Source organism: Mobula hypostoma, chromosome 3, assembly GCF_963921235.1.
Source record: "Mobula hypostoma chromosome 3, sMobHyp1.1, whole genome shotgun sequence".
Taxonomy (NCBI): Eukaryota; Metazoa; Chordata; class Chondrichthyes; order Myliobatiformes; family Myliobatidae; genus Mobula; species Mobula hypostoma.
In genome coordinates this window covers 207,964,973-207,990,373 of record NC_086099.1, presented here as the reverse complement: position 1 = coordinate 207,990,373, position 25,401 = coordinate 207,964,973, and the positions used below count along the sequence as shown (strand labels likewise).

General features: G+C 39.1%; 1 protein-coding gene across 2 annotated transcripts in view; it reads right to left on the bottom strand.

Annotated features, from left to right (window-relative positions):
• lmbr1 (limb development membrane protein 1) overlaps positions 1–25,401 on the bottom strand; it is a 215,561-nt gene that overhangs the window by 166,875 nt on the left and 23,285 nt on the right. For both annotated transcript variants that reach the window (XM_063044423.1, XM_063044424.1), the window contains exons 3-5: positions 25,170–25,209; positions 23,951–24,090; positions 11,705–11,808 (exon numbers count right to left, since the gene is read on the bottom strand). In XM_063044423.1, coding sequence (XP_062900493.1) covers positions 11,705–11,808; positions 23,951–24,090; positions 25,170–25,209 — 284 coding nt within the window. The remainder of the gene's footprint in view (positions 1–11,704; positions 11,809–23,950; positions 24,091–25,169; positions 25,210–25,401) is intronic.

The following is a 25,401-nucleotide window of genomic DNA, read 5'->3' as shown; positions in this document are numbered from 1 at the left end:
GAAAGTTATTGGAAAGGATTCTGAGAAACAATTCATTTGCATTTGGAAAGGCAAGGACTAATTGGGAATAGTCAGCATATGTTTAAGCATGAAAAAAAGGTAACCAAGCGGATTGATGAAGAGAGAGCAGTAAACACTGTGTACATGGACTTAACAAGACCATTAACAAGGTCCTACGTTGTAAGCTGGTCCTGAAGGCAAGAACATAAAGGATCCACGACCAATTAGCCAAATGAATGCAAAATTGGCTTGGTGGTATGAGGCAGAGGTACTAGATGGAAGGTTTTCACAGGAGGCTTGTTACCAGTGGTAACAAATTTAACATATTAAATGATTTGGATGAGAATGCAGGTGACTTGATTAACAGTTTATATGACACAAAAATTGCTAAATTTCTGGACAGTGAAGAAGGTCACAACAGACTCTAGATAAACTGGGAAGGTGGGAAAAGGAATGGCAGATAGTTTTTAACTAGGACAAGTGCAAAAAGTGATGCATTTTGTGAACTTAAACCAAGCCAGGATATCCACAATGAATAGCAGGTCCTTGGGAAGTACTGTTAAACACAGGTCTAGTGTTAATTCCCTGAAAGCGCCAATACAGGTAGACAGGGCGGTGAAGGTAACATACAGTGGCATGCAAAAGTTTGGGCACCCCGGGTCAAAATTTCTGTTACTGTGAATAGTTAAGTGAGTAGAAGATGAACTGATCTCCGAAAGTCATAAAGTTAAAGATGAAACATTCTTTTCAACATTTTAAGCAAGATTAGAGTATTATTTTTGTTTTATACAATTTTAGAATGAAAAAAGGAAAGGAGCACCATGCAAAAGTTTGGGCACCCCAAGAGATTTGAGCTCTCAGATAACTTTTACCAAGGTCTCAGAGCTTAAAGTTAGCTTTTTAGGGTTATGGCTTGTTCACAGTCATCATTAGGCAAGGCCAGGTGATGCAAATTTCAAAGCTGTATAAATACCCTGATTCCTCAAACCTTGTCCCAACAATCAGCAGCCATGGGCTCCTCTAAGCAGCTGCCTAGCACTCTGAAAATTAATATAAATGATGCCTACAAAGCAAGAGAAGACTGTAAGAAGATAGCAAAGCGTTTTCAGGTAGCCATTTCCTCAGTTCGTAATGTAATTAAGAAATGGCAGTTAACAGGAACGGTGGAGATCAAGTTGAGGTCTGGAAGACCAAGAAAACTTTCCGAGAGAACTGCTCGTAGGATTGCTAGTAAAGCAAATGAAAACCCCTATCTGATTGCAGAAGACCTTCAGAAAGATTTAGCAGACTCTGGAGAGGTGGTGCATTGTTCTACTGTGCAGCAACACCTGCACAAATATGATCTTCATGGAAGAGTCATCAGAAGAAAACCTTTCCTGCGTCCTCACCACAAAATTCAGCGTCAGAAGTTTGCAAAGGAACATCTAAACAAGCCTGATGCATTTTGGAAACAAGCCCTGTTGACTGATGAAGTTGAAAAAGAACTTTTTGGCCACAATGAGCAAAGGTATGTTTGGAGAAAAATAAGGGTGCAGAATTTCATGAAAAGAACACCTCTCCAACTGCTAAGCATGGGGGCTTGTGTTGCAGCCAGTGGCACGGGGAACATTTCACTGGTAGAGGGAAGAATAAATTCAATTAAATACCAGCAAATTCTGGAAGCAAACATCACACCATCTGTAAAAAAGCTGAAGATGAAAAGAGGATGGCTTCTACAACAGGATAATGATCCTGAACACACGTCAAAATCCACAATAGACTACCTCAAGAGGTGCAAGCTGAAGGTTTTGCCATGGGCCTCACAGTCCCCCGACCTAAACATCATCGAAAATCTGTGGATAGACCTCAAAAGAGCAGTGCATGCAAGACAACCCAAGAATCTCACAGAACTAGAAGCCTTTTGCAAGGAAGAATGGGCGAAAATTCCCCAAACAAGAATTGAAAGACTCTTATCTGGCTACAGAAAGTGTTTACAAGCTGTGATACTTGCCAAGGTGGGTGTTACTAAGTACTGACCATGCAAGGTGCCCAAACTTTTGCTTCCTGCCCTTTTCCTTTTTTGTTATTTTGAAACCGTAAAAGATGGAAATAAAAAAGTAATCTTGCTTAAAATATTGAGGAAGTGTGTCATCTTTAACTTTATGCCTTTTGGAAATCAGGTCATCTTTTACTCGCTTAGCTATTCAGAGTAACAGAAATTTTGACCGGGGTGCTCAAACTTTTGCATACCACTGTATGTCATGCTTGCCATTATTAGTCATGGCATCAATTGCAGAAGCTGGGGCATCATGTTACCTTTGCAGAAAACCTTTTTCTCTCTCTAAAGCAAAGAAAACTGAGCAACGACATGTTTGAGACTTATAAAATTATTTGAGGAACAGACAAGTTAGACAGACTTTCCATTGGTACAAGTGGCTAATACTCCAGGACATAGAAGGAGGAATTTCAGAAGAGGATTCAGGGATAATTCCCCCCCCCCCCCACACACAAACACATACAAAGAGGAGCTGATGTCCAGAATGATCTGCAGGAGGGAGTGGTGGAAATAGTAATAGTAACAGCATTTAAGCATCATCAGGAAAAGTACTCGAGTGAGCAAGGCATAGAGGGATGTCAAATTAATACAGGCAAGTGGGATTAGTCTTGATAAACATGATGGTCAACACAAAATGAGCTGAGTGGCACCGCTCTTATAGCCCAATATATAACTGACCTGTCCACTATCTTAAAACTAGTTTTGCTTCTGAGCAACAAAACCAAAAAGAAATACCATGAGTGAATCTCCAAAAATTTTGCAGGAGTTGGAGACACGCAGTTTTATCTGTCAACAACAGATGCTCGTGTGGCAATTTGTCATTCATTCACCGATCTATCTTGAACATCATGTCTACAGGGCATTTCTAATACACCTGTTCATATTCAGCAATCTGTTAATAGGCCTTCATTCAATCGACCAAGAACATGGAAAAATACCTCTCCAAGGTCTCCAGGAAAGGATTTCAGCAAAATAATAGTCATCCTCCTCTTCCCCATGGCAGTCCTTCATAATGGTGGATGACTTGATTCCACTCCAATCTTATGGATTCTGATGCAGTTAAGCAAGCAAATGTTAGAACTACAAAACTCTTCCACAGATGGAGCAGATGCAGACAAGGCTTTCTTTCCACTGTTTATACTTTTGTATGTTCCAGTGCATGGCATCAATGCTCCAAACACCATTCTAAGTGCTCACTCTCTATTGTGAGTAGTCATAGACAACAAGTTTCTGGGAGTCAATGGAGAATGTTACACTGCTTCAAGCACATGCTCAAGTCTTTTTCTCTGTCCGGTCAGTAAAACAAAGCTTAGAACAGAACGCCTGCTGTGAGAGTCTGATGTGCATGAGATGGTTTAATCACAACTTCCAGCTTTCAACCCAGAATGTCAATTCTCTCTATCTACAGATGTGGCTTGACCCTTAACAGAGTCTTCCACTCAGCAAGAGTGGTAGCAATAAAATCAACAGCTCACCATATAGAAAACAGCATACGCAGATCTGTTGCCATCATTAAAAAGTGAAATTTTAGAATGAAAATTGATGAGTATGCCCAAAAAGCTCAGGAAGCCTTGAATATGCACACCATACAATAGTTGAATAACAAATGTGTATTGTTAGAAATGTATTATTATTAATTGCATTAAATACAATTGTACGTTTTTTGATCAATTTTCATGGTTTCTTTATACTACAGGTCAATTCAATTTTTATTTTTCATTGACACGATTCACATTATTAATTGTGACGCAGATTAAGCACCCCCATGCCAACAATAATCACACTAAAGCTTCAACTGGGTAATGGTAGCAAAAGTCTGCAAAATTGCACAGTTGAAACCTTAATCCTTGTTCGGTAGCCCAACACAAAATACATTTTAAATGCAGTACAGTAATATTGCATTTTCCCCACACCAGCCATCTTGAAGCAAGAACATAAAGTTAGATCTAGCCCTTATGGGTGCTCAAGATTCAAAGGCCAAAGGAGAAGTCCAAGGTTGCCAAACTCAATCCAATCTGGATTAGTTGCACATTACCCAAATAAATAATTCTTATTCAAAGTTGACTGGTTTTTAAAGCAGGCAACAGAATTGAAAGCTCTGATCACAACCTATTACGGCATCCATTCCCCTTTCAAAGTAAATTAAATGGCACTTCCTGAACAATATAATGTAATATTTAAGAAAAAGTGTCATGTGATTATCTATCCCCATTATTATGCAAGTCCAATTTATACCTTTGCAAATTTCTTTCATGTTTTATTCCTAAACTCTTAATTTATTGTACACTGCCAGTAAACACCATCTCCTCACACTTCATAAAAAAAATCTGTCAGCAGGAATATTCATTCTGTACCATGCCATGCATACTACCATACCATTATAAAATTAAAAGCTGCTTTCGATAACAATTATAGTACATCTCTAGCTATTTCCACAACTGGAATTCTGCATGACATAAGTTTGCAGGAAGAGATGGAGAGTGGAACTTGCCTTTATATACCACCTTCTATGTCATTAAATAAACATAAGTAACAAATTACTTTTAAAGGAGTAGACATTACAGATTTACTTGCATTTACAACTATACAGCAATACATATACCATATGTATATATTGTAATTTATATACAATTCACAACACAATGAGAGAAGTAGCTTATTCTTTTTGGTGCTGTATAAGAAATCTGTTGCCAAGTATGCCATGCAGAAGAGAAATAGCTTCATTCTTTGAAAAGTGCATGGAATCTTTTATGTGCACCAAACTAGTATAGCAAATGGAACTTTAAACTAATCCAGTGTTTTAGAGTCTGAAGTTCCGGAGCAGCTAAAACCATTAATTTGTAGACAAAGAAACCAGAGTGTTACCACTGAGCAATTTTAGCATTTCAGCATAATATAAGTAGGCATTTGATAATAAAGCAGATTTGAAACCAATTACATATAGCAGGGATGTAATGTTTTAAATGAAAATGATTGATTCTTTTAACTCAGTCCAAGTTGAGTTTTATGTTAGAACTGTACAAGATGTGATAAGACTGCAGTTGGACTAGCATGCCAATGACATCACTAAGCTGGAAAGGGTGTAGATAAGATCCACAGGTATATTACCAGTACAAAGGGACACACTATTACAAAGGAAATAGTGTTAGGCAAACTGAAAAGGTCTTAAGGTGGATAAGTCACCTGGACCAGATGGACTACATCCCAGAGTCCTGACAGACGTTGCTGAAGAGATAACTGATGTATTGGCCACGATCTTTCAAGAATCATCTGATTCTGGCATAGTCCCAGAGGACCGGAAAATTGCAAGTGTCACACCACTCTTAAAGAAGGGTGGGGGGGGGGGAGACGAGGAAACTTTAGGCTAGTTAGCATAACCTCAGTGGTTGGGAAAGTGTTGGAGTCCATTACTGAAGTTTCAAGGTACTTGGAGAATAATGATAAATTAAATCAAAGACTATAAAGGGAAATCTCACCTGACAAAGTCCTTCAAGGAAGTAAAAAGCAAGGTGGACTAAGGAGAGGCAGGCGGTGTCATTAACTTGGATTTTCAGAAGGCGTTTGATAAGATGCTACACGTGAGGCTGCTTAACAAGATAAAATCCTATGGCATTACAGGAAAGACACTGGCATGGATAGAGGAATGGCTGACGGGCAGGAGGTAACGAGTGGGAATAAAAGGGACCTCTTCTGGTTGGCTGCCAGTGACTTGTAGTGTTACCAGTGTCAGTATTGGGACCGCTGCTTTTCACATTGTTTGTCAATGATTTAGATAGTGCAATTAATGGCTCTGTGGCAAAGTTTGCAGATGATACGAAGATGGGAGGAGGGGTAGGTAGTACTGAGGAAGCAATGCGATTGCAGCAGGATTAAGACAAATTGGAAGAATGGGCAAAAAGGTGGCAGATGGAATACAATGTTGAGAAATGTATGATAATGCATTTTGGTAAAAGGAACAATAGTGCAAATTATCTAAATGGGGAGAAGATTTAAACATCAGAGGTTCAAAGGGACTCTGGAGTCCTTGTGCAGGACTTCCAAAACGTTAATTCACAGGTTGAGTCTGTGATAAAGAAGGCAAATGCTATGTTGGCATCTATTTCAAGGAGAAGAGAATATAAAAGCAAGGAGATAATGCTGACAACATACATCAAAGTTGCTGGTGAACGCAGCAGGCCAAGCAGCATCTGTAGGAAGAGGTGCAGTCGACGTTTCAGGCCGAGACCCTTCGTCAGGACTAACTGAAGGAAGAGTGAGTAAGGGATTTGAAAGTTGGAGGGGGAGGGGGAGGGGGGATCCAAAATGATAGGAGAAGACAGGATGGGGAGGGATAGAGCCAAGAGCTGGACAGGTGATAGGCAAAAGGGGATACGAGAGGATCATGGGACAGGAGGTCCAGGAAGAAAGACCGGGGGGGGGGGTGACCCAGAGGATGGGCAAGAGGTATATTCAGAGGGACAGAGGGAGAAAAAGGAGAGTGAGAGAAAGAATGTGTGCATAAAAATGAGTAACAGATGGGGTACGAGGGGGAGGTGGGGCATTAGCGGAAGTTAGAGAAGTCGATGTTCATGCCATCAGGTTGGAGGCTACCCAGACGGAATATAAGGTGTTGTTCCTCCAACCTGAGTGTGGCTTCATCTTTACAGTAGAGGAGGCCGTGGATAGACACGTCAGAATGGGAATGAGATAATGCTGAGACTTTATAAGGCACTAGTTCAGACCACACTTGGAGTATTCTCAACAGTTTTGGACCCTTCATCTCAGAAAGGATGTATTGTCATTGGAGAGAGTCCAGAGGAGGTTCACAAGGATGATTCCAGGAATGAAGAGGACAACATATGAGGAGCGTTTGGCAGCTTTGGGTCTGTACTCACTAGAATTTAGAAAAATGTATGAGGATCTCAATGAAACCTACCGAATATTGAAAGGACTAGATAAAATGGATGTGGAGAGGATGCTCCCTCAGGTGGGAGTATCCAGAACTAGACAACACAACCTCAAATTTGAGGGGCGACCTTTTAGAACAGAAGGAGAATATTTTTTCGCCAAAGAGTGGAGAATCTATGGCATGGTCTGTCACAGACTATGGTGGAGGCCAAGTCCGTGAGTATATTTAAATTAGAAGTTGGTGGATTCCTGATTGGTCGGGACATCAAGGGATATGATAAGACAGCAGGTATATGGGATTGTATAGGATACATGATCAGCCACGATGAAATGGCAGAGCAGACTCAAGGGACTCAATGGTCTAATCCTGCTCCTTTGTCTTATGGTCATAGAGGCAGATAGAAGGCAAGCTAGAACTTTCTTCCCTGGAGTACAGAAGCTGAGGGGTGATATTATAGACATAAGCCCTTCATTCTATTTAAGATGGGTTACAATTCATGTCAGTGATTATAAACTGGATTCCAATTAATTTTTTCCCAGGATTGGGAATCCCAAGGGCACTTGAAGGACATCTTTTCCTAGAGAAAGAAGTGGGTATGTGGGTGGAGGACAGTAAAATTACATTTAAAGGGTATTTAGACAGATACATAGATAGTATGGTTTTCACATACAAAATACTGGAGGAACTCTGATCAGGCAGCATCTTTGGAAAGGTATAAATAGTCAGCAGTTCAGCCGAAGGGTTGTGGCCTGAAACATCGACTGTTTATTACTTTCCATAGATGCTACCTCACCTGCTGAATTCCTGCAGCATTTTTCATGTGTTACTCTGAATTTCCAGCATTAGCAGAATCTCCTGTGTTTATGCTAGCAAGGGTTCAGTGGACCAAACGCAGACCAATGTGACAAAGCCAGGGATACAACTTGACTGGTAGACAATTTGGACCAAAGGGTACTGTCATTACTAATTTTTTGTGGCTGACTTGCTTCCACTGTTTTTGTGTGGAACTGCCGAACCCCATCTACTACAACCAGCCCAGGTGGCACATGACAGAGGAAAAGAAAGATGCTGTGGTGGGGGCAGAGGCTTTTTGGATGAAGAGCAAATGTAAATATATTGCAGCAGGTGACCTCTGTGTTCTAACTATTCAACGATTCTATGATCATAACCCTGGCCTCATCCTTTACCCTACACATTGCTCCCTTACCTTCCACAAACCAAAACTAATACACTTTCTCTCTTTTCCCTATTTTGACAAGAGGATTTTGACCTAAAGTGTTAGCAGATGCTACTTGGCCAATTGGCTGTTATTTCAGATTTTCAGCATCAGTAATTTTATTTTTGATTTTTTTTTATGGGTCTTTACTTTAAATCTGTGTTTCTTCACTTGTATCTCTACTCATTTTCCTTTGGGCAAATTAAATAAATGCACTTTTAATAAGATTAAAATGACTTATGAGGTAAACCAATCAACACATATACCTTGTTCTCACATTTAGAAGTTATGCAAATAATCACTGTTCAGGATTATCTTCGATGATAAGACAGGCACAGAGTTGTGAAAACAGAAGTAGTACTTTTCAGCACCTGCTTTTTTGGGTTGATTTTAATGATTTGTTCTAGTCATAGCATCGTTCGTGTCACTGGTACATAGTTTTTAAACTCGTAATGAAGTAAAATTTAAAGTGCTGGCAATCTAGCGAATTCTCAATGACATTAGAAGAATTTGTGCAGAGTAAGATTTGTTATCCCAGAAAGCTGCTGTAGGCGATTTCAAGTCTGTTGAGCAGACAGTACAAATCCATTTATATGATAACAAAGCCAAATATCCTAAGGCACTGTGCAGATATTAAACAAAAATTGATGTCAGGCAAATGATCAAAATTATAGCCAGGGAAGTTGATTTCAAAGCATCTTAAGTGCAAAGAAACAGCAAGGTTCAGGCAGAGAATTTCAAAGTTGTAATCATGACAGATTAAAGATAGCTATCATTGGTGGAGCAATCAAGGGACCAGAATTTGATTGGCAAAGCTATCTCAGAAGAACAAAAATAAATTGCTGAGTTAGTAGAGGCAACATATGGGAAGATATGAAAATAAGAATGAGTATTTTCAGATTGTGGTATGGCTTAATTTGGACCAAACTAAGTCAAAGAGCATACAAGTGGTTGGTAAACTGGTGCAAGTTAAGATATGGGCAGCAGTGTTTTAGAGTGACCTCAAGTTTATGACAGCAAAAGAATAGATAAGAATATCTCTTTGACCAGCAGCCAGGGTGATTAAACTAAATCAATCACTGGGTGACAATTGACAGCTAAAACTACAAATAATCATATATTCTGCTGGCAAATTCTACCACTTTTCAACTGCCCGATAAAAGATTTCATTTCAAGAAATTAATGTTATCAACATTAGAGTGAACTAGCTATCAACATATTTGCCAATTTCTTTAAAACTCCATAAAGTTCAAACAGCAATTCAAGTTGCTTTAGCCACAACCCAATTTGGAATGTTAGCAAGTTAATTAATGCCCTTGAAAGGCTACTGAGCCAAGATACAAAGAATTCCAGATATCATAAATTGAAATTCCTCATCAATCACAGACATGTTGAAGTCATAATGACTGAAAACCATAGCTACTTCAACACCAATGTTACCACAATTAACTAGGATGAAATCTGAGCTTTTAATTAAGATATTTTAAATTATAAAGTTATACATCTCAAAATCATTTAAAACTAAATCAATTTGTTTCTAAATTTAAACAGCATCAGTATTGCTTGAAATAACACTTTTATTCAATCAGCTTTCAATGTGGTTAGTTTCACTACCCAAATGAACAGCAAAAATATGCACGTGCTATTAACACAAAACAGTGCTTCCGTAATCAGTCTTTAACAACAATTTATGGATCATCAATGGGGAGAAAACAAGTTTAAAAAAAATGAAAGAATGCAATGAAAGAAACTGACGAAGCAGACTTGTACTTCCTACTGATTTTGAAGTCTCTTTAATATGGGTCTGATACAAATTAACTTCAATGAGCACTACAAAAAAAGTCATCTGGTCGTAAAATACAGTACATGGTCAGTTTTATGTAAGTTTGCCAAAAGGGATGCAAACCAGGACAATCTCAAACTGCGACGCAGGATTGAAGTGTATTAAAAATCTTTTTTTCTCATCCATTGTGCTGTCTTTTTGCTCAGGTTTATAGACATTTTGAGCACTATTATTGGCCTCTTCACTTCCATCTGGTGGATCTAATTAATTAGGCAAGGAAATCACTGCAAATTTCATACTGCTCACTTTATTGATAGGCCTTTTTTAAAAAAACATTTCACTTTGACTTAAACTCACAGATGCGACATGAGAGTTCAGTGTTTTGTAATGTCTGGATAATTGGTATAATGGTTTAGGATGCTGATGTCATCTGACTGCTGATGAACATGTGGATAGTATCAAACTCAGACTATATTCACAGATTTATGCAAAGAAACTGTCACACGCTTATTTTTGAAATAAAAACAAAAAATATCAGTTCTTCCTTCTACTTAAATCATTAATATATTAAAATATAGGAACTTTTCAATTATTCACTAGATTGTCTATAATATTGCTCAATTCACCAAACTAAGCCAAATAAAACTGGTAAATGTGTACATTTTTTTATATTGCTGTGGCGACCCACTTTCTGACACCAACGAACCGGCTCACGAAACAGCGCGCGCAGGCAGAGGGCCGGCAGCAAAAAGGGCGGGAACGGGAAGGCTTTAAAGCGGGCCGCGAAGTTTGAATAAACCTCTTTCATCGCAACTCCAACTCACCGACTCCGTGTGGTTATTCTAGCGCTGTGTGTAGCACATCGCTACATTGCCACATTTACCAAGGTACAGTGAAATACTTATCTTGCATACTGTTCATACTGATCAGTACAACGAAGTACAAAGTAAAACAATAAGAATGCAGAATATCGTGTAAACAAACTTTAAAATTCTCCCACTATTTAGTCATGAGTAATATTAAAAGTGTTCCACTTGTATTTGGCAATGAATCAATATTGATTTATAACTATTACTCAAACTCAACTTGCTGATTCATTTATTAATGAGAAGTACATATATTCTCTGTATACAGGACAACTTATCACACCTCAGTTCATTTACTGGAAGCCCAATGCATTTGCCAAGTGCTTTCAGTGATGTAAGCTATCAATGCAAATCAGATTATGTTGATCAAGACCACAATCATGACAATGCTAAAGAAAAGGTTGGGTTGTCAAAGCAAAATACGTTCATGGGCATTGGTGATCAAAGCCAAACAATATTTTATTCAACAAACAGCATCTCATTTTTCTTGAATTTCCAGAAACCTGAGCTTTTTGAGATTCTAGATCTATACAACCTACAATACCTCCCTAGCCTACACAAAGTCCTAACCTACACAAAAAAGGTACAGCCTTTAGAAACAGTTATTTGATTACTTCACTCAGTAAAATATCATAAGAAATAGGAGCAGGAGCAGGCAAAGGACCAGAATTCAACATGATGATGGCTGTCATGCCCCTCCAAAAATATGAAGAACAAGCGAATTCATTCTTTCTTCATTCAACTATCAAGAAAAAGTCATCTTTGTAGCCGAGTCTCATCTGGACTTGGGCAACTCATGTCTTACATGGAGAGCAGAACCTTACTATTCTACATGCTTTCATTCATATTTTCCAATATTTGTTACACATATAGGATGACAACTAAGGGTTAACAACCAATGAGAACAAGAACCTACCTTCTTTGATCCAGCAAATCCTTCAGATTCCAAGAAAAAGTAGGCAAAAGGCATCAGCACAAATAAAGAAAGATTGGAGAAGAGTGATACAAGATTCCACAGACCTAGGATAAACATAAGCATATTGTATAAATAAAATATCAACATCTGCAAAACAAAAAAGTAATGGGATTATACAATAAATGTGTTTCTTATTACATGTGCTGTCCTCCTACAATTATTTCACCATTTTGCTTTTCCACATAACAATTGCACATGATTGTTCTGACTGAGCTTCAGCCCTTAAGCTTATGTAACAGGTTTAAGATTCACCAAATTCCCTACAATCTTTCTAAGGAAAGATGTGCTGACCCTTGAGAAAATCCAGAGGAAGTTCACAAGAATGATCTTAGAAATGAAAGTGTTTGATAGCTCTCTGCGATGGAATTCACAAATATTGGGGTGGGGAGTGGTAGAACACTAGTTTCTCAGATGTTCATCACACAGGAGGGCTGTACGCAAGTGGCTTGTTCACAACTTGGGGAGGATTTGTATTAGAACAATACAAGCTATGCAATACTAAAAGACATATAGAGTGGATGTGGAAAGGATATTCTCATTAGTAGGAGCGCCTAGGAGCCAAGGACACAGCCTTCGAATAAGGGATGTCCCCTTAGAACTGAAGTAAGGAGGAATTTCTTCAGTGAGAATGATGCAAAAGACTCAATGGGCTGAATAGCCTAATTCAATCCCTACTGCGCAGAATCAGATTCAAGTTTCAAATCACCAGCGTATGCCATGAAATTCGTTAACTTAGCAGCAGCAAATACAGTGCAATACATAATATAGGGGGAAAAAAATCAATTAAAGTACATGTGTATATTAAATAGTTAAATTAAAAATTGTGCAGAAACAAATAATATAAACAAATGAGGTAGTGTGCATGGGTTCAATGTCCACTTAGGAATTCAATGGCAGAGGGGAAGAAGTTGCTCCTGAATTACTGAGTGTGCACCTTCAAGCTTCTGTACTTCCTTCCTGAGGGCAACGATGAAAAGCAGGCAAGCCCTGGGTGATGGGGGCCCTTAGTAATGGATGCCTCCTTTCTGAGCCACCACTCCTTGAAGATGTCTTGGATACTACAGAGGCTAGCACCCAAGATGAAGCTGACTAATTTTACAACTTTCTGTAGCTTCTTTTGGTCCTGTGTAGTAGCACTCTTCCACCTTCCCTCCACTATACCAGACAGTGATGCAGCCTGTCAGAATGCTCTTCACTGTACATCTATAGAAGCTTGAGTGAACCAAATCTCCTCAAATTCCTAATGAAATATAGCCACCGTCTTGCCTTCTTTAAAGCTGCATCAAATGTTGGGACCAGGCTTGATCTTCAAAGATCTTGACACCTAGGAACTTGAAATTGCTCAGGTATGAGTTTCTGCTTCTATTATCATGATAGATGGAGAGTTCCAAACTTTTCCCACATCACCAACTGGGAGAAAAAAAAGTGTCCTTCTCTCACTGCTAACTCTTCGAATAATAACTTTAAATCTACAGCTGTTTTCCTTTCACATTTCTTACAAGGGTAATTGACCTTTCTACTTGGTCTACCAGGGCTTTATATGAGTCCAGTCACTCATCAGCCTCCTTTGTTACTTTAACAGTTTACCCAACCTTTCTTCATAACCATAACCTTCATACATTTTCTCTACATCATCTTCAGTACAATCATATTTTTCCTCCAATCAAAGACGACATCTCAAATACCCGCTTGAACCACCTTACTGACTTGTCCTGTTATGCTTTATAAAGCTGGATTCATACTTCAAGTTCCTCCCAGGACTCAATACACTATTTGGTTTACATTCCTTTACCCAGTTGCAATTTCCCTAATGGTATTACCTTAAGAGTTTTCAGAATTAAAAACCAGGTAAAAAACATTGCTGAAATGCATTCCATGTCAAATGCACTGTCATCATCACTTCTGCTTGATACCTCTTCAAAAAAAAAATCCAAATTAGACAAATTTCCCAAAAGAAATCCATGCTCCATGCCCCTGATCAATTTATGCCTTTTTCTAAAAAAAAGGTTTTCATTATTCATTACAACCCATTCCAATTATTTACTCACAAATGAAATTAGACTAACTGGCCCATTTATCTCTTCCTTCATTTTCAACAGTAGTTATCAGATCCTTTTCCATTTTTCCATGAGCCAAGAATCGAACAGTAGTCAAATGCTTACTTTAACAGACTGAAATATATTTCAACTGCCCCTACCAATTTATCCATTTTCTAAAACTTAAACTTCCTCTTTTGCTAGTGGAGAGGATCAACTTTTAGAGCAATGTTAACTTTAGAAATGGAAGTTTCTGAAGACAAAGTAAAATGGTCTTGAGTTTCAGTATCTGTTGCAACTCATCTCTCCAGTTGGCACAATGATTATACAGCCAGCCTTAATAAAATTAAAAATTGAAGTTACACATAACTGGAAATCTTAAATAAAATCTAAGTATACTGGAAACATTCAGGTAGCATCTGTGGAAAGAAAAATGGTTAACATTTCAGGTCTGGGAGACCTCAGCCTTACTGAACTCAGCTTCAAAACAAGCAAATTCAAGTAAAATGAGAACTATGTTAAACCATCCATTAGCTTGGCTCAAAACAAAAAATAATGGCCAAACAAAACTTCTTAAGGAAATACCATGCATATATATTTTGGTTGTATAGAAGTCTGTGCAGCATTTATTTTAAAATGAAGCACGCAGTAAAGTAACGCCAATTGTGATGGATTAGTTAGCAGCTGATGTAGTTAGCACAACACTGAAATTTTAACTAATTGCTTCACAGTTTCAAAATAAATCTCAAATTTATTTTTTCAGTACCATGAAGGGCACATTAAATGGTATCCATTATATCCATAATTTTCTCCAAGAGAGTTTGGAGGCTCACATGCCTTAATGACCTGGAGAGTTATGTTGGCTGAAGTCAGGGCTTTTATGTTTTGACTCTTGGTACAGTCACCCATGGTAAATAGGTCAAAGGGTAGTGGACAGGCCAAATGGTTCACCCGCCCTCCAGGTTCAGGGGTTCAGCTCAGGGCCAACAATCCTAAACAGCAAAATAAAATAGTTATGGAAACAGCAAAGAAAAATCCTTCCACATCTGAGTGCAATGGTATTCGGGAGTCTCCACCCGGGACTTGTACGACTGGCAGTAGTGAAGAACGAGAGGAAGTTACTGACACGATGAAAGAAGCCCTGACCACTGCCAGAGATGGAGGACCTTGATTGCTACCCTAAATGCCAGCAGCATAACAGGCAGCGACTAAGTATATCCATAAATAATATATATAAAAATGTGCAAAGTGTGTTGTATATCTTTTCTCAACACTGATACTATCTTGAATGGGCAGAGTTAGGCCTTTTGGAAAGCAGGAGAAGGAGCAGAATTGCTCAACTGATTAATTGTTACAAGATTGCCTTAACATTGGAAACCTCAACAGACCTACAAAATGATTCCTTTTTATATAATCCTTACAGAGAAAAACAAAGTACAATCAAACAAAAATGAATATTCAAAAGGAAAGATACTTGAAAGAGTGAATACACGCTTATAAGAGATGCAAGTCATAGAAAGGTTTACGCATCTCACCAAAAAATCCAAATTCAGGGAGGGTACATATTGAACAGATATACAACCTTGAACTAATTGGCAGCCAACCCTTGAGCAAACATCTCCTTTGTCTAAGAAATGCTACCATTTTTACTTCTGGTAATGTCAGTACAAAGTGCACTGGTATACAAAGACCACAAGCCCTTAAAAAGCTGAAAATATCATATTTTCTAGAAAATCACCTTTCAAATAATGCATCATTAAGACAACAGACCGAATAAAGCTGACTCACAAACAGCTGCCAGCTAAAGATGAATTGGAAGTTGGATATCAGCACATCTAACCCTGTATTTTGACATTGGATTTACCCTGGAACCCAGCAGCTAGAATAAAAAGAAACATACAAAATCCTGGAGTTAGTCCTTCAGTTAGTCCTGACGAAGGGTCTCGGCCTGAAACGTCGACTGCACCTCTTCCTAGAGATGCTGCCTGGCCTGCTGTGTTCACCAGCAACTTTTATGTGTGTTGCTTGAAAATCCTGGAGGAACTCAGCAGGCCAGGCAGCATCTATGGAAAAAGAATACAATCGATGTTTTGGGCCGAAACCTTTCAGCAGGACGTTGACAGCACTCTTTTCCATAAATGCTGCCTGGCCTACTGCATTCCTCCAGCATTTTGTGTGTGTTGCTTGGATTTCCAGTATCTGCAGATTTTCCTTTGTTTGTGCTAGAATAAAAGTCATGCTGTAAAGAAACCCCGGAAACAATTCACATCCAGTCCCTTCCTTAAGTGCCAGAGAATGCTCACATTCTAATAGTGATCCATTCCTTTGAAGTAGATGGCTAATTTAAGTGGAAAAAGATGTGCAGGTTAAGAGTTTAATTTAGATTATTTTAGTGTACCTGTTTTTATGCAATTTATTTCTAGCAGTTTTTGCTATTATTTACACCTATTTCAAAAGAAATTTACAATCAGAAAGTTGTTGAAAAGCAGTTCAAAAGGCTTGACATTGGTGAGGTGTCAAATATTCACAATACACTGCCCGAGGCCTACTTGTCCTTTGGAGCCTGCTCCGCCTCACAGGACACCTCTAGGGTGCAGAGAGAGGGTCAGCTCATTTAGCCCACTACATCCTGAAAACGCAAGTGTGGACAAGCAGGCACCACGAGTTCAGGCCTGCGTCTGGTCTAGAACAATCTGATCCAAAAAAAAAGTTTAAAATATAAGTAGTTTGGTGATCCGGGACTTCCTGTTGCTTGTCACTTCAATTCTCAATCCCACTCTTATTCTACAGCCTCCATCACTGTTAATGAATGCCCAATAAAAACTAGAGAAAAACACCTCATCTTCTTTCTGGGCATTTTGCAATCTTCTGGAATGAACACAAATTTTCAGCTTAATTTTAATCATTTTCCGTTATGAGGTGTTTGCTCTGTACTCATCTTCATTACATAAAATGTTCCCTGCTCTAACTGATGGGTCTTTTGTCTTGTACTCCACTCCCACCACACAGAAAGGTCAGTAGACCTTTTAAATATTCTTTCAAATTTACACATTAACAAATTTAAATTCCTCACCTGCTACACTAGCACTAACACCTGCTTACAGAATCAGAATCAGGTTTATTATCACCAGCATGTGTCATGGAATTTGTTAACTCAGCAGCAATTCAATGCAATACATAATATAGAAGATGCAAAATATGTCGGTGCAGTTCAGTGTACTATCAAGTGTGCAAGGGAGCACACAGCCATATGAATGAGGCAAGAGTGATAATAAATAGGGATGTTATTAAAGTGAATGACAGCTGTACATAAACAACAGGAATTCTGCAGATGCTGGAAATTCAAGCAACACACATAAAGGTTGCTGGTGAACGCAGCAGGCCAGGCAGCATCTCTAGGAAGAGGTGCAGTCGACGTTTCAGGCTGAGACCCTTCATCAGCTGTGCATAGTGGATTTCGATGTGGAGCCACAAGAGACTGCAGATCTTGGAAAAGGGAGCAAAAAAAATAAGCTACTTGAACACAGCAGGTCAAGTAGCATCTGTTCATGCAAAGGGTAGAGGCAGTGCAACAGAACTGAGCGTACAAGAGAAGATAGTTAATAAATCAAGAGAGGGGTGAGACAGAGCCTGGTAGGTGATAGGTGGAACCAGACAAAAGTACCCAGCTTCCATGGGTCTCTAGACCTCAGTGAGGCCAGTAAGCTTATCCATGACACTGGGGGCTTCACTCTCAGTGCTCAACTCAATGGCAATTATGCTTGATATTCTTCAGGGAGTAGTGAGAAGTAAAATTGCACGGCATTGTCCCCGCACTCTTATTGATTAAAGTGACCCACAATATACACCAAAATGAGTATACTTGCTCTCATTCATACTCTTTCATAACTTCCTCTCAGTATCTGCAACCTTTTGCAATGTTTCTGTTCTCAAGCAGTGAACACCTTCTTTCTATTGGTTACAGGCATAGCTTCAATCACAAACACAAGAAAGTCTGCAGATGCTGGAAATCCAAAGCAACACGCACAAAATGCTGGAGGAACTCAGCAGGTCATCAGCCACTCAAAATGAACATGCGCCAAGCTAGGCAGCGGTACTAATTATAATCAGTACAAAAATGAAGACAAAGACATAGGGGCATGAATTTTGTGTCCCCTGTACTGGGTGAATAGGATCCTGGTTAACAAAGCATTCCAATGTCATCCAATTGCTCCTCAAAATTTTAATGTTGTGCACTACTACCATCTGCTGGTTTTCTAGTGCAAAGCAAGATACCTGAAAGCATTTTAACACTGAATCCATCTCTGGAGACGGATTATCTATCAACATTTTTACAAACCGACTCTTGACTAACTCTCCAAACACTGTCACTTGTAAAAATGCTATTCCCTTCTCTCGGTTCCTCCATAGCTGTTCCCAGGATGAGCCTTTCTATTCCAGAACAGTTGTCCTCCCTTTTTCAGAAAATGGAATTTCCCTTCCAGCACTATCAATGCTCTCCTCATCCTATTTCTTCCCCCGACATAACAGGAATAGGGTTCCACTTCTACCCTATCACTTCTCAAGCCTCTGCATTTAAACATCATTCTCTGCAAATTCCGCTATCTCTAACATTCCCCCACTACCAGGAACATCCTTTGCTACACCCTATCTTAGCTTTCTACAGAAGTCATTTGCTCCATGACTCTTTCGTTCACTCTTCCCTCCCCACAGATCTCCCTCCAGGCACTTTCCCCTGCAACTGTGACAAGTACCACACCTGACCCTATATCTCCTCCCTCACTACCATTTGAGGCCCTAAACACTCCTCTGGTTAAGGCAACACCTCACTTGCAAGTCTGTCAAGGTCATTTACTGCATCTGGTGCTGCCTCCAAGTCAGCGAAACCCAACATAGATGGGGGAGGAGGTGGAACAGAGGGGGAAAAATACTTCATCAAGCACCTTCATTCTGTCTGCCACAACAGCCAGGATCTCCAAATGGTCACTCAATTCAACTTTCCATTCCCACAAAAGTCTTTCAACATTCTCCTCTACTGCCCAATGACACCAAATACAGGTTGGTGTATCAATGTCTCATATTCCGTCGGGGTAGTCTCCAGCCTGAGGCATCATTGATTTCTCCATCTTCCGGTAACCACTCCCTTCTGTTTTCCCCTCAGCCCCCAAAATATTTTTCCCCTCCATTCTTGTGACCCCCTTCACACCTTCTCTTCCCCTATCCCTGCCCTCATGACCTGACCATCACCTCCCTCTGGTTCCCAACCTTTTCCCCTTTATTCCATGGTTCAACATCAGATTCCTTTTTCTTCAGCTCTTCACCTCTTCCATGTATCACCTCACAGCTCCTCACATCATTCCTTTCATCTCTCTCCATCTTCCCCAGCACCTGCCTTCAGCCCCCTCCACCCATCACCTGAGTTGTACTCCTTTCCCCCACCTCAAACAACTTTTTATTCTAGCTTCTGCCACCTTCCTTTCTGGTCCTGATGGAGGATTCTGGCCCAAAACATTTATTCCCCACAGATCCTGCCTGACTTGCGGAGTTCCTCCAGCATTTTGTGTGTTGCTTAATATTGAATCACATTTTTCCCCACACGCTGCTCCTGAATAAATAAATCATGTTTCCTTATCTCAGCTATATTTCTGATGATTTTACAGACAAAATAGAAGTTACTAATTCTCATTTTACCACAAGAATGCAGAAATGATCTGTTTTGCATATTCAAAACAGAGCAGCACCAGAGTTCAGGTCCAAGTCAAACTGAGGAAGTAATCTTAACTGTATGCTAGAGCCCTACATCAGCAACTTTATAAAATGTGAAGTTTGGAGAGTATTAACCTACAAAAATAAACTAATCCAGCAAAGCATACAGTTGTTTAGACATGAAGCTGGGAAAGAAGCCATCTTGTGCATCACCACATCCATGACAATCAGTGGGCACTCATCTGCTCTAATTCCATTTCCCAGCATTGGACAATATCCTTCTACACCCAAACACTGTAAGTGCTCAGCTACAGACATCACTTAATTCTGTCAGCATCACACTTCAACAACTCTCTTGAGCAGTGCATTCCAAGTACTCACCACTTGCTGGGCATAAAAGATTGCCCTCCCTTTCCTTCCAAATCTCTTGCTCCTTACCATAAAACTATGTCCTCTAATTTATCTACCACTGTATGGCAGTTTACCTTATCTATACCCCTCAATTTTAAATACCTCAATTTCCCTTAACCTCCTCCACTCTTGGGAGAACAGATTTAGCTTCTCCAGTCTCAACTGAACTACTCCACTTCAGACATCCTGCTGAATCTCCTCTATGTGTTTTCCAGTACTATTACATCCTCCTTATACTTTGATGACCAGAAACGCATACAATACTCCAGTTGTGCTCAAACCACTTCAATATTCAATGCAGTGAATGATAAAGGCCAATATCCTATATGCCTTTCCAACCACATTATCTACTTACTCGGCCATCTCCAAGGATCTATGGACTTGAAGTACAAGAACCCTCTGCTCATCAATGCTCCTGAAGACCCGACCATTCAAGGTGCATGTCCTTGCCTCATGAGGTGTAGAGCTGTTGGGAGTCTAGCATTGCAATTCAAAATGGGGTTTCATTCTTCATTCACTGACCTCAACTATATCGGCTTAATTAGCATCATGAAGCGCAAGTGGCTTGGCTACTACCTGATACCCAAAGCTTCACCTCCAGCTACAAAAGTAGGAAGTGTAAAATATGATGGAACATCCTTGAAGTGTGTGGCTCTAACACACTTGAGCAACTCCACAGTGCAAGCATAAAGCAGGCAACTTAATTGGAATTCTAATTTTCACTTTCTTCCACATTGCACTCACCGCTGGCGAATGATGCCCACAGCATGGACCATCTACAAAATTCACTGCTGTTACTCACCTAGGCCACACTGACAGAAACTCCCAACTATGTGACCTCTACTGCCATGAAGAATAAAAGGTTCAAGTTCATTGGAGAACCACTACTTTCATGTGTTCCATCAAGTCGCACATCATCCACTTTGACGGTCTTTTTAAGTTGATTCCAAAGCCCAGAACTCCCTCTTTAACAGGACTATGGAAGTACCTTTACGAAAAGGACTGAAGCAGTTCAAGGCAGCAGCTCTTCCCCACCTTCTCATGAGCAACATAGATTTGCAGTAAGTACTGACCTTACCAGCAACATACAGATTCTGAAAAGTAAATTGTTTAGGAAAAGAATTCACATCAGCTTTGCATCCAAATATGCTTTCCCAAACCAATGAGGACAAAGTGAATGCTGGCACAGTGGTTACATTATAGGAATAGTGAAAAAGACCTGAATGACTGAACTAAAAACATGTATTCAAGTGCTCACAATGATGCTTGGAATTGTAAGCATACAGCTAATTAAATGTTAATAATTATTTCATTTACCTTACTTACCTTGTAATAACTGCATATGACGTGGTTACCTTGCAATATGGTCTTACAAGCCATTTAAGTGCATCAAGGTAATATGTGTAAATTTAACAACAAAGCACCATGCTGATTATCACCCTAAACATTCACACCCACCCTTTTCTCTACTATCAGTGCATTACATCTGCACTGTCATCATCAACATAATGCAATGCAACAGATTACCATGATTTCTTCAAGAGCATTCCTCCACTCCTCTTATAAAATCAGTCTCTATCATCGATGGTATGTGCAGCAGATACAGGAAACATCACCATTTGTGTGTGCTTTCTAACTCAAACACAATCTTGACACAGAAATATACTAAACACAAGCAAATCTGAGGATGCTGGAAAGCCAAAGCAACACATTGAAAATGCTGGAGGACCTCAGCAGGTCAGGCAGCATCTATGAAAGAGAGTGAACTGTCAACATTTCAGGCTGATCTTGATTGGATCAAAATCCTGGTACTGCCAAACCAACAGCTCTGAGGAATTATTTTCACGATACAAAACTTCAGAGGTGATAAACTACACATCACCTTAACGGGCAATTAGGGACAGACAATAAATGTTGACATTGACAGCTTGGGTTTTCTCCAGGTGCTCCAGTTTCCAAAAACATGCAGTTACGGTTAATGAGTTGTGGGTATGCCATGTTGGTGCTAGAAGCATGGCAACACTTGTGGGTTACCCTCAGCACGATCCTAGGACTCTGGTGGTCATTGATTCAAACAACAAATTTCATTGTATGTTTCAGTGCACATGTAACAAATAAGCTGATCTTTAAAGTTCACCTGCTGTATTACACCTGATCCTGACTTAGTGAGTTCAAACAAAAAAAAAGTACTAATGCAACATTTATAACATTAAATGTACAACCTAAAAAAAAAGTTGACACAAATTCTCCAAAAGTGTAAAGAAGATTTGTGACAATTTGCCAGAAATCAAAGACCTATATTTTAGGGAGAAGATGGGCAACTTCATTCTTTGGAACACAGGAGACTGAGGAGTGACCTTATAGAGTGTATAAAATCATGAGGAGCATAGATAGGATGACTGCACACAGTTGTGTCCTCTAGGGAAAGGGAAACAAACTACAGTTTTAAGGTGACAGGGCAAAGACTTAAAAGAAACCAGATGGGCAATTTTTTCATGCAGAATATATGGAATGAGATGCCAGGCAAGGTAATTGAGACAGGTACAATAACATTTAAAAAACATTTGGATACGTACGTGGATAGGAAATAGCCGGATATTAACCAAACACAGGGAAACATCTTGTTGGCATGGACAAACTGGGTCTGTTTCTACTCTATTATTGTATGATTCAAGAAACTCTAATATTTTTGAAAGAAGCTCAGTGCAATCAGACAAAATATGAAGGACAAATGCCATCTTCCAAGATAACCTAACTGAGAAGACAATTTAGTGAATGAAAAAAAACAATGCATTTAGAGCAATCTCTCTGCAACTAAGCAGAAACACAAACAATAACTGGAAAATTAGAATCTTCAGTGCAACCTCAGTCAGATAAACCAATAAAACTAACAGGCTTGATTAACAGCAGAATTATCCAGTGATGTCCACTCCTACAACTTATTTATTAAAAAGTCTTTCATCAAAAAATACCCAAAATACCATTTAAAAAATAGACAAAAGCATGAACTGCAGTGTCAGGATTTCAAGATCCTTTAAGGAGTTGTATAAATTCTTAACTGCTCCACAAGATGGAGCTTGCATCAAGTAGCAATTGGGGTCATCAAACAGTTCTGACTAATTAGAAGAACGTCGAAGATGCTGCTCCTTCTTGATAATACAACAAAGTCAAAAATGGTAAGTACATTATGATCATTGAACAGACGCACCTGCGGAACCGCAAGTTTCGCTCTGCAAGCAAGTATTTAACAGCTTAACAGGGTTTGAATTTATGCATTTAATTTTTGCATTGGAAAGAAGCCCACGTGCCAATATTTTAAAACAGTATTATCATATCCAGAAAGAACTGAACCTATTAATCTGATTCTGATTACAGTGAGCTTGCTATAAACATTCAATAAAGCTTCGGACAGTGAAAGGTTATAATGAAATTTCAAAATAGTCTCTAGGTTCCTTTCTTTAAAATTAAAACCACCTGGGCGAACTGAGTGCATACTTTTAGAAAGGATCAAAAATGGAAACAGAGTATTTGGGGAAAAAGCAGCATTGTTACATGCAGAAGCTTGTAAAAGGGAATGAAGTCACCAAGATGTTGTGGGCTGCTGAACCTAGTTTGACTGGGGAATAGACTGGGATTTCCCATAGACCTTTACTCAAATTGTACTGCAGATTTCATTCTGCTGATCGTTCTCTCCCCAAGAAGATAGCAGGCTGCATTGATGGGGAAAACGATGACGCAAGCACAGTGCAATGCAATATTTCACTTGCTTTTTTTCATGCTCCTTAGTCCTTTTTCCACACACACCCCCCGTCCAAAGCAAATGGTAATAGAAGCTAATATAAAACAGCATAAAGGGGAACAGGAAATCACTGCAATAATCCCATTAACACAGTTGCTGTAACAAAATTTAATGTTTAAACCAGGGCACAGACAAAATGTATAAAACAGAGCTTTGTGAACTTATGTTTAGGAAGTGGACTAAACGGCATACAACTTTTCAGAAAATGTGAGAAACAAATTAGTGTATACTAACCGTGAATTAATGATCCATTCAGCCATTGTATATAGTACATTTGCGGAAAAGAAAGCAGGATCTCATTGCTGATAATAGAAAATGGCAACAACAAGACTGCACCAGCTGAAACAGCCAGAGTAAATGTGCAGAGGTACAACCTGAAAATGTGTGAAAAACAAAAATTAGAAAAAGAATTGATTTCAGCTAACAATTAACAATGAGAACAAATGAAACCACACATCACTCCAACTAAATTACTGTCACTCTATCCTACTAGAGAAGGGCAACACTTAAGGAATGTAGTCAGACAAATGGTGAGCCTTAGAATCAGATTATCATCAACTTATTTGGCAAGAAACTATTTGTTTAGCGGCAGCAGTACAGTGCAGTCACAAAATTACTATTACAAAATTAAAGACTGCAGTTAAAAAAAAAGAGGATCAACAAGAGAGGGTTCAGACTGTTCAGAAGCTCCTGATCTCCTCACTTAAGGTAGCAACAAGAACAGGGCCCTGGAGAGGAGGGCATTTAGTGATGAATGCCACTTAGAGTTGGTAAACAAGGAATTTAACCAAAGGATAAGGATGATCATCAAATTAAGGTACTGGACTGAAGTACAGGGTCAAGTTCAGTTTTCCATGACTGATCTTGAGAAAAGTAGACGGGTGACAAGCACTTGCAGTTAAGTCCACAGATAGCAACATAAATCAAGGAATACTGAGAGCTAGAACGAAGGAAAATCCTACAAGTGTATTCAAAATATAGGAGAATTTTTAAACAGAAATTATGAAAGAAAAGTAGGGGCACAAAATAGCCCAAGATGAAGAAAAATCCCAGATCGATCAGAGACCAAACTGGAATGTATGATTGGAGGCAGCACTTGTAGATGAGTTCTTAAATCAATACTTCTTATCTGTACTCACTGAGGAAGGCAAAGTGGTTGGAAAGCTCAGTGAAAGTCAATGGAACTCTATAAGCAAATTACCACTGAAAAGAAGGTGGTTTTATATGTGCTAGAAAACTTAAAAATTGGATAAATCTTCTGATCCTGATGAGATGGAACTTGCGTTGGGAGGCAAGAGAGAAAATTGCGGGGTCTGCAACAGGCATCTTTTCTCACCACAGATGACTGAACTCAGCTTATGACTTATAGTCAAAGTACACTGAAGTATCCCTTTAGTTAAATGGAAGACCATGATATTAAATGGCAAAATGAAAACATTGTATTAGTACATACGAAATTCTGTTCACAATGGCATCTTCATCCTCATTATCATCTGCAAAACAAGGAAAACCTTAAAACTGAACTGCACAACAATTCAATTGCGTGTGGATGGTCAAAAATAGTTTAAAGTTTAAACTAAATTAAAATTATTCAATACAACTTGCTTACAGTCAAGAGATGAGATTTTTATACAACTCTGGAATAGATTTAGATAAAATACTACAAAATTATTTTTTAAAAACTG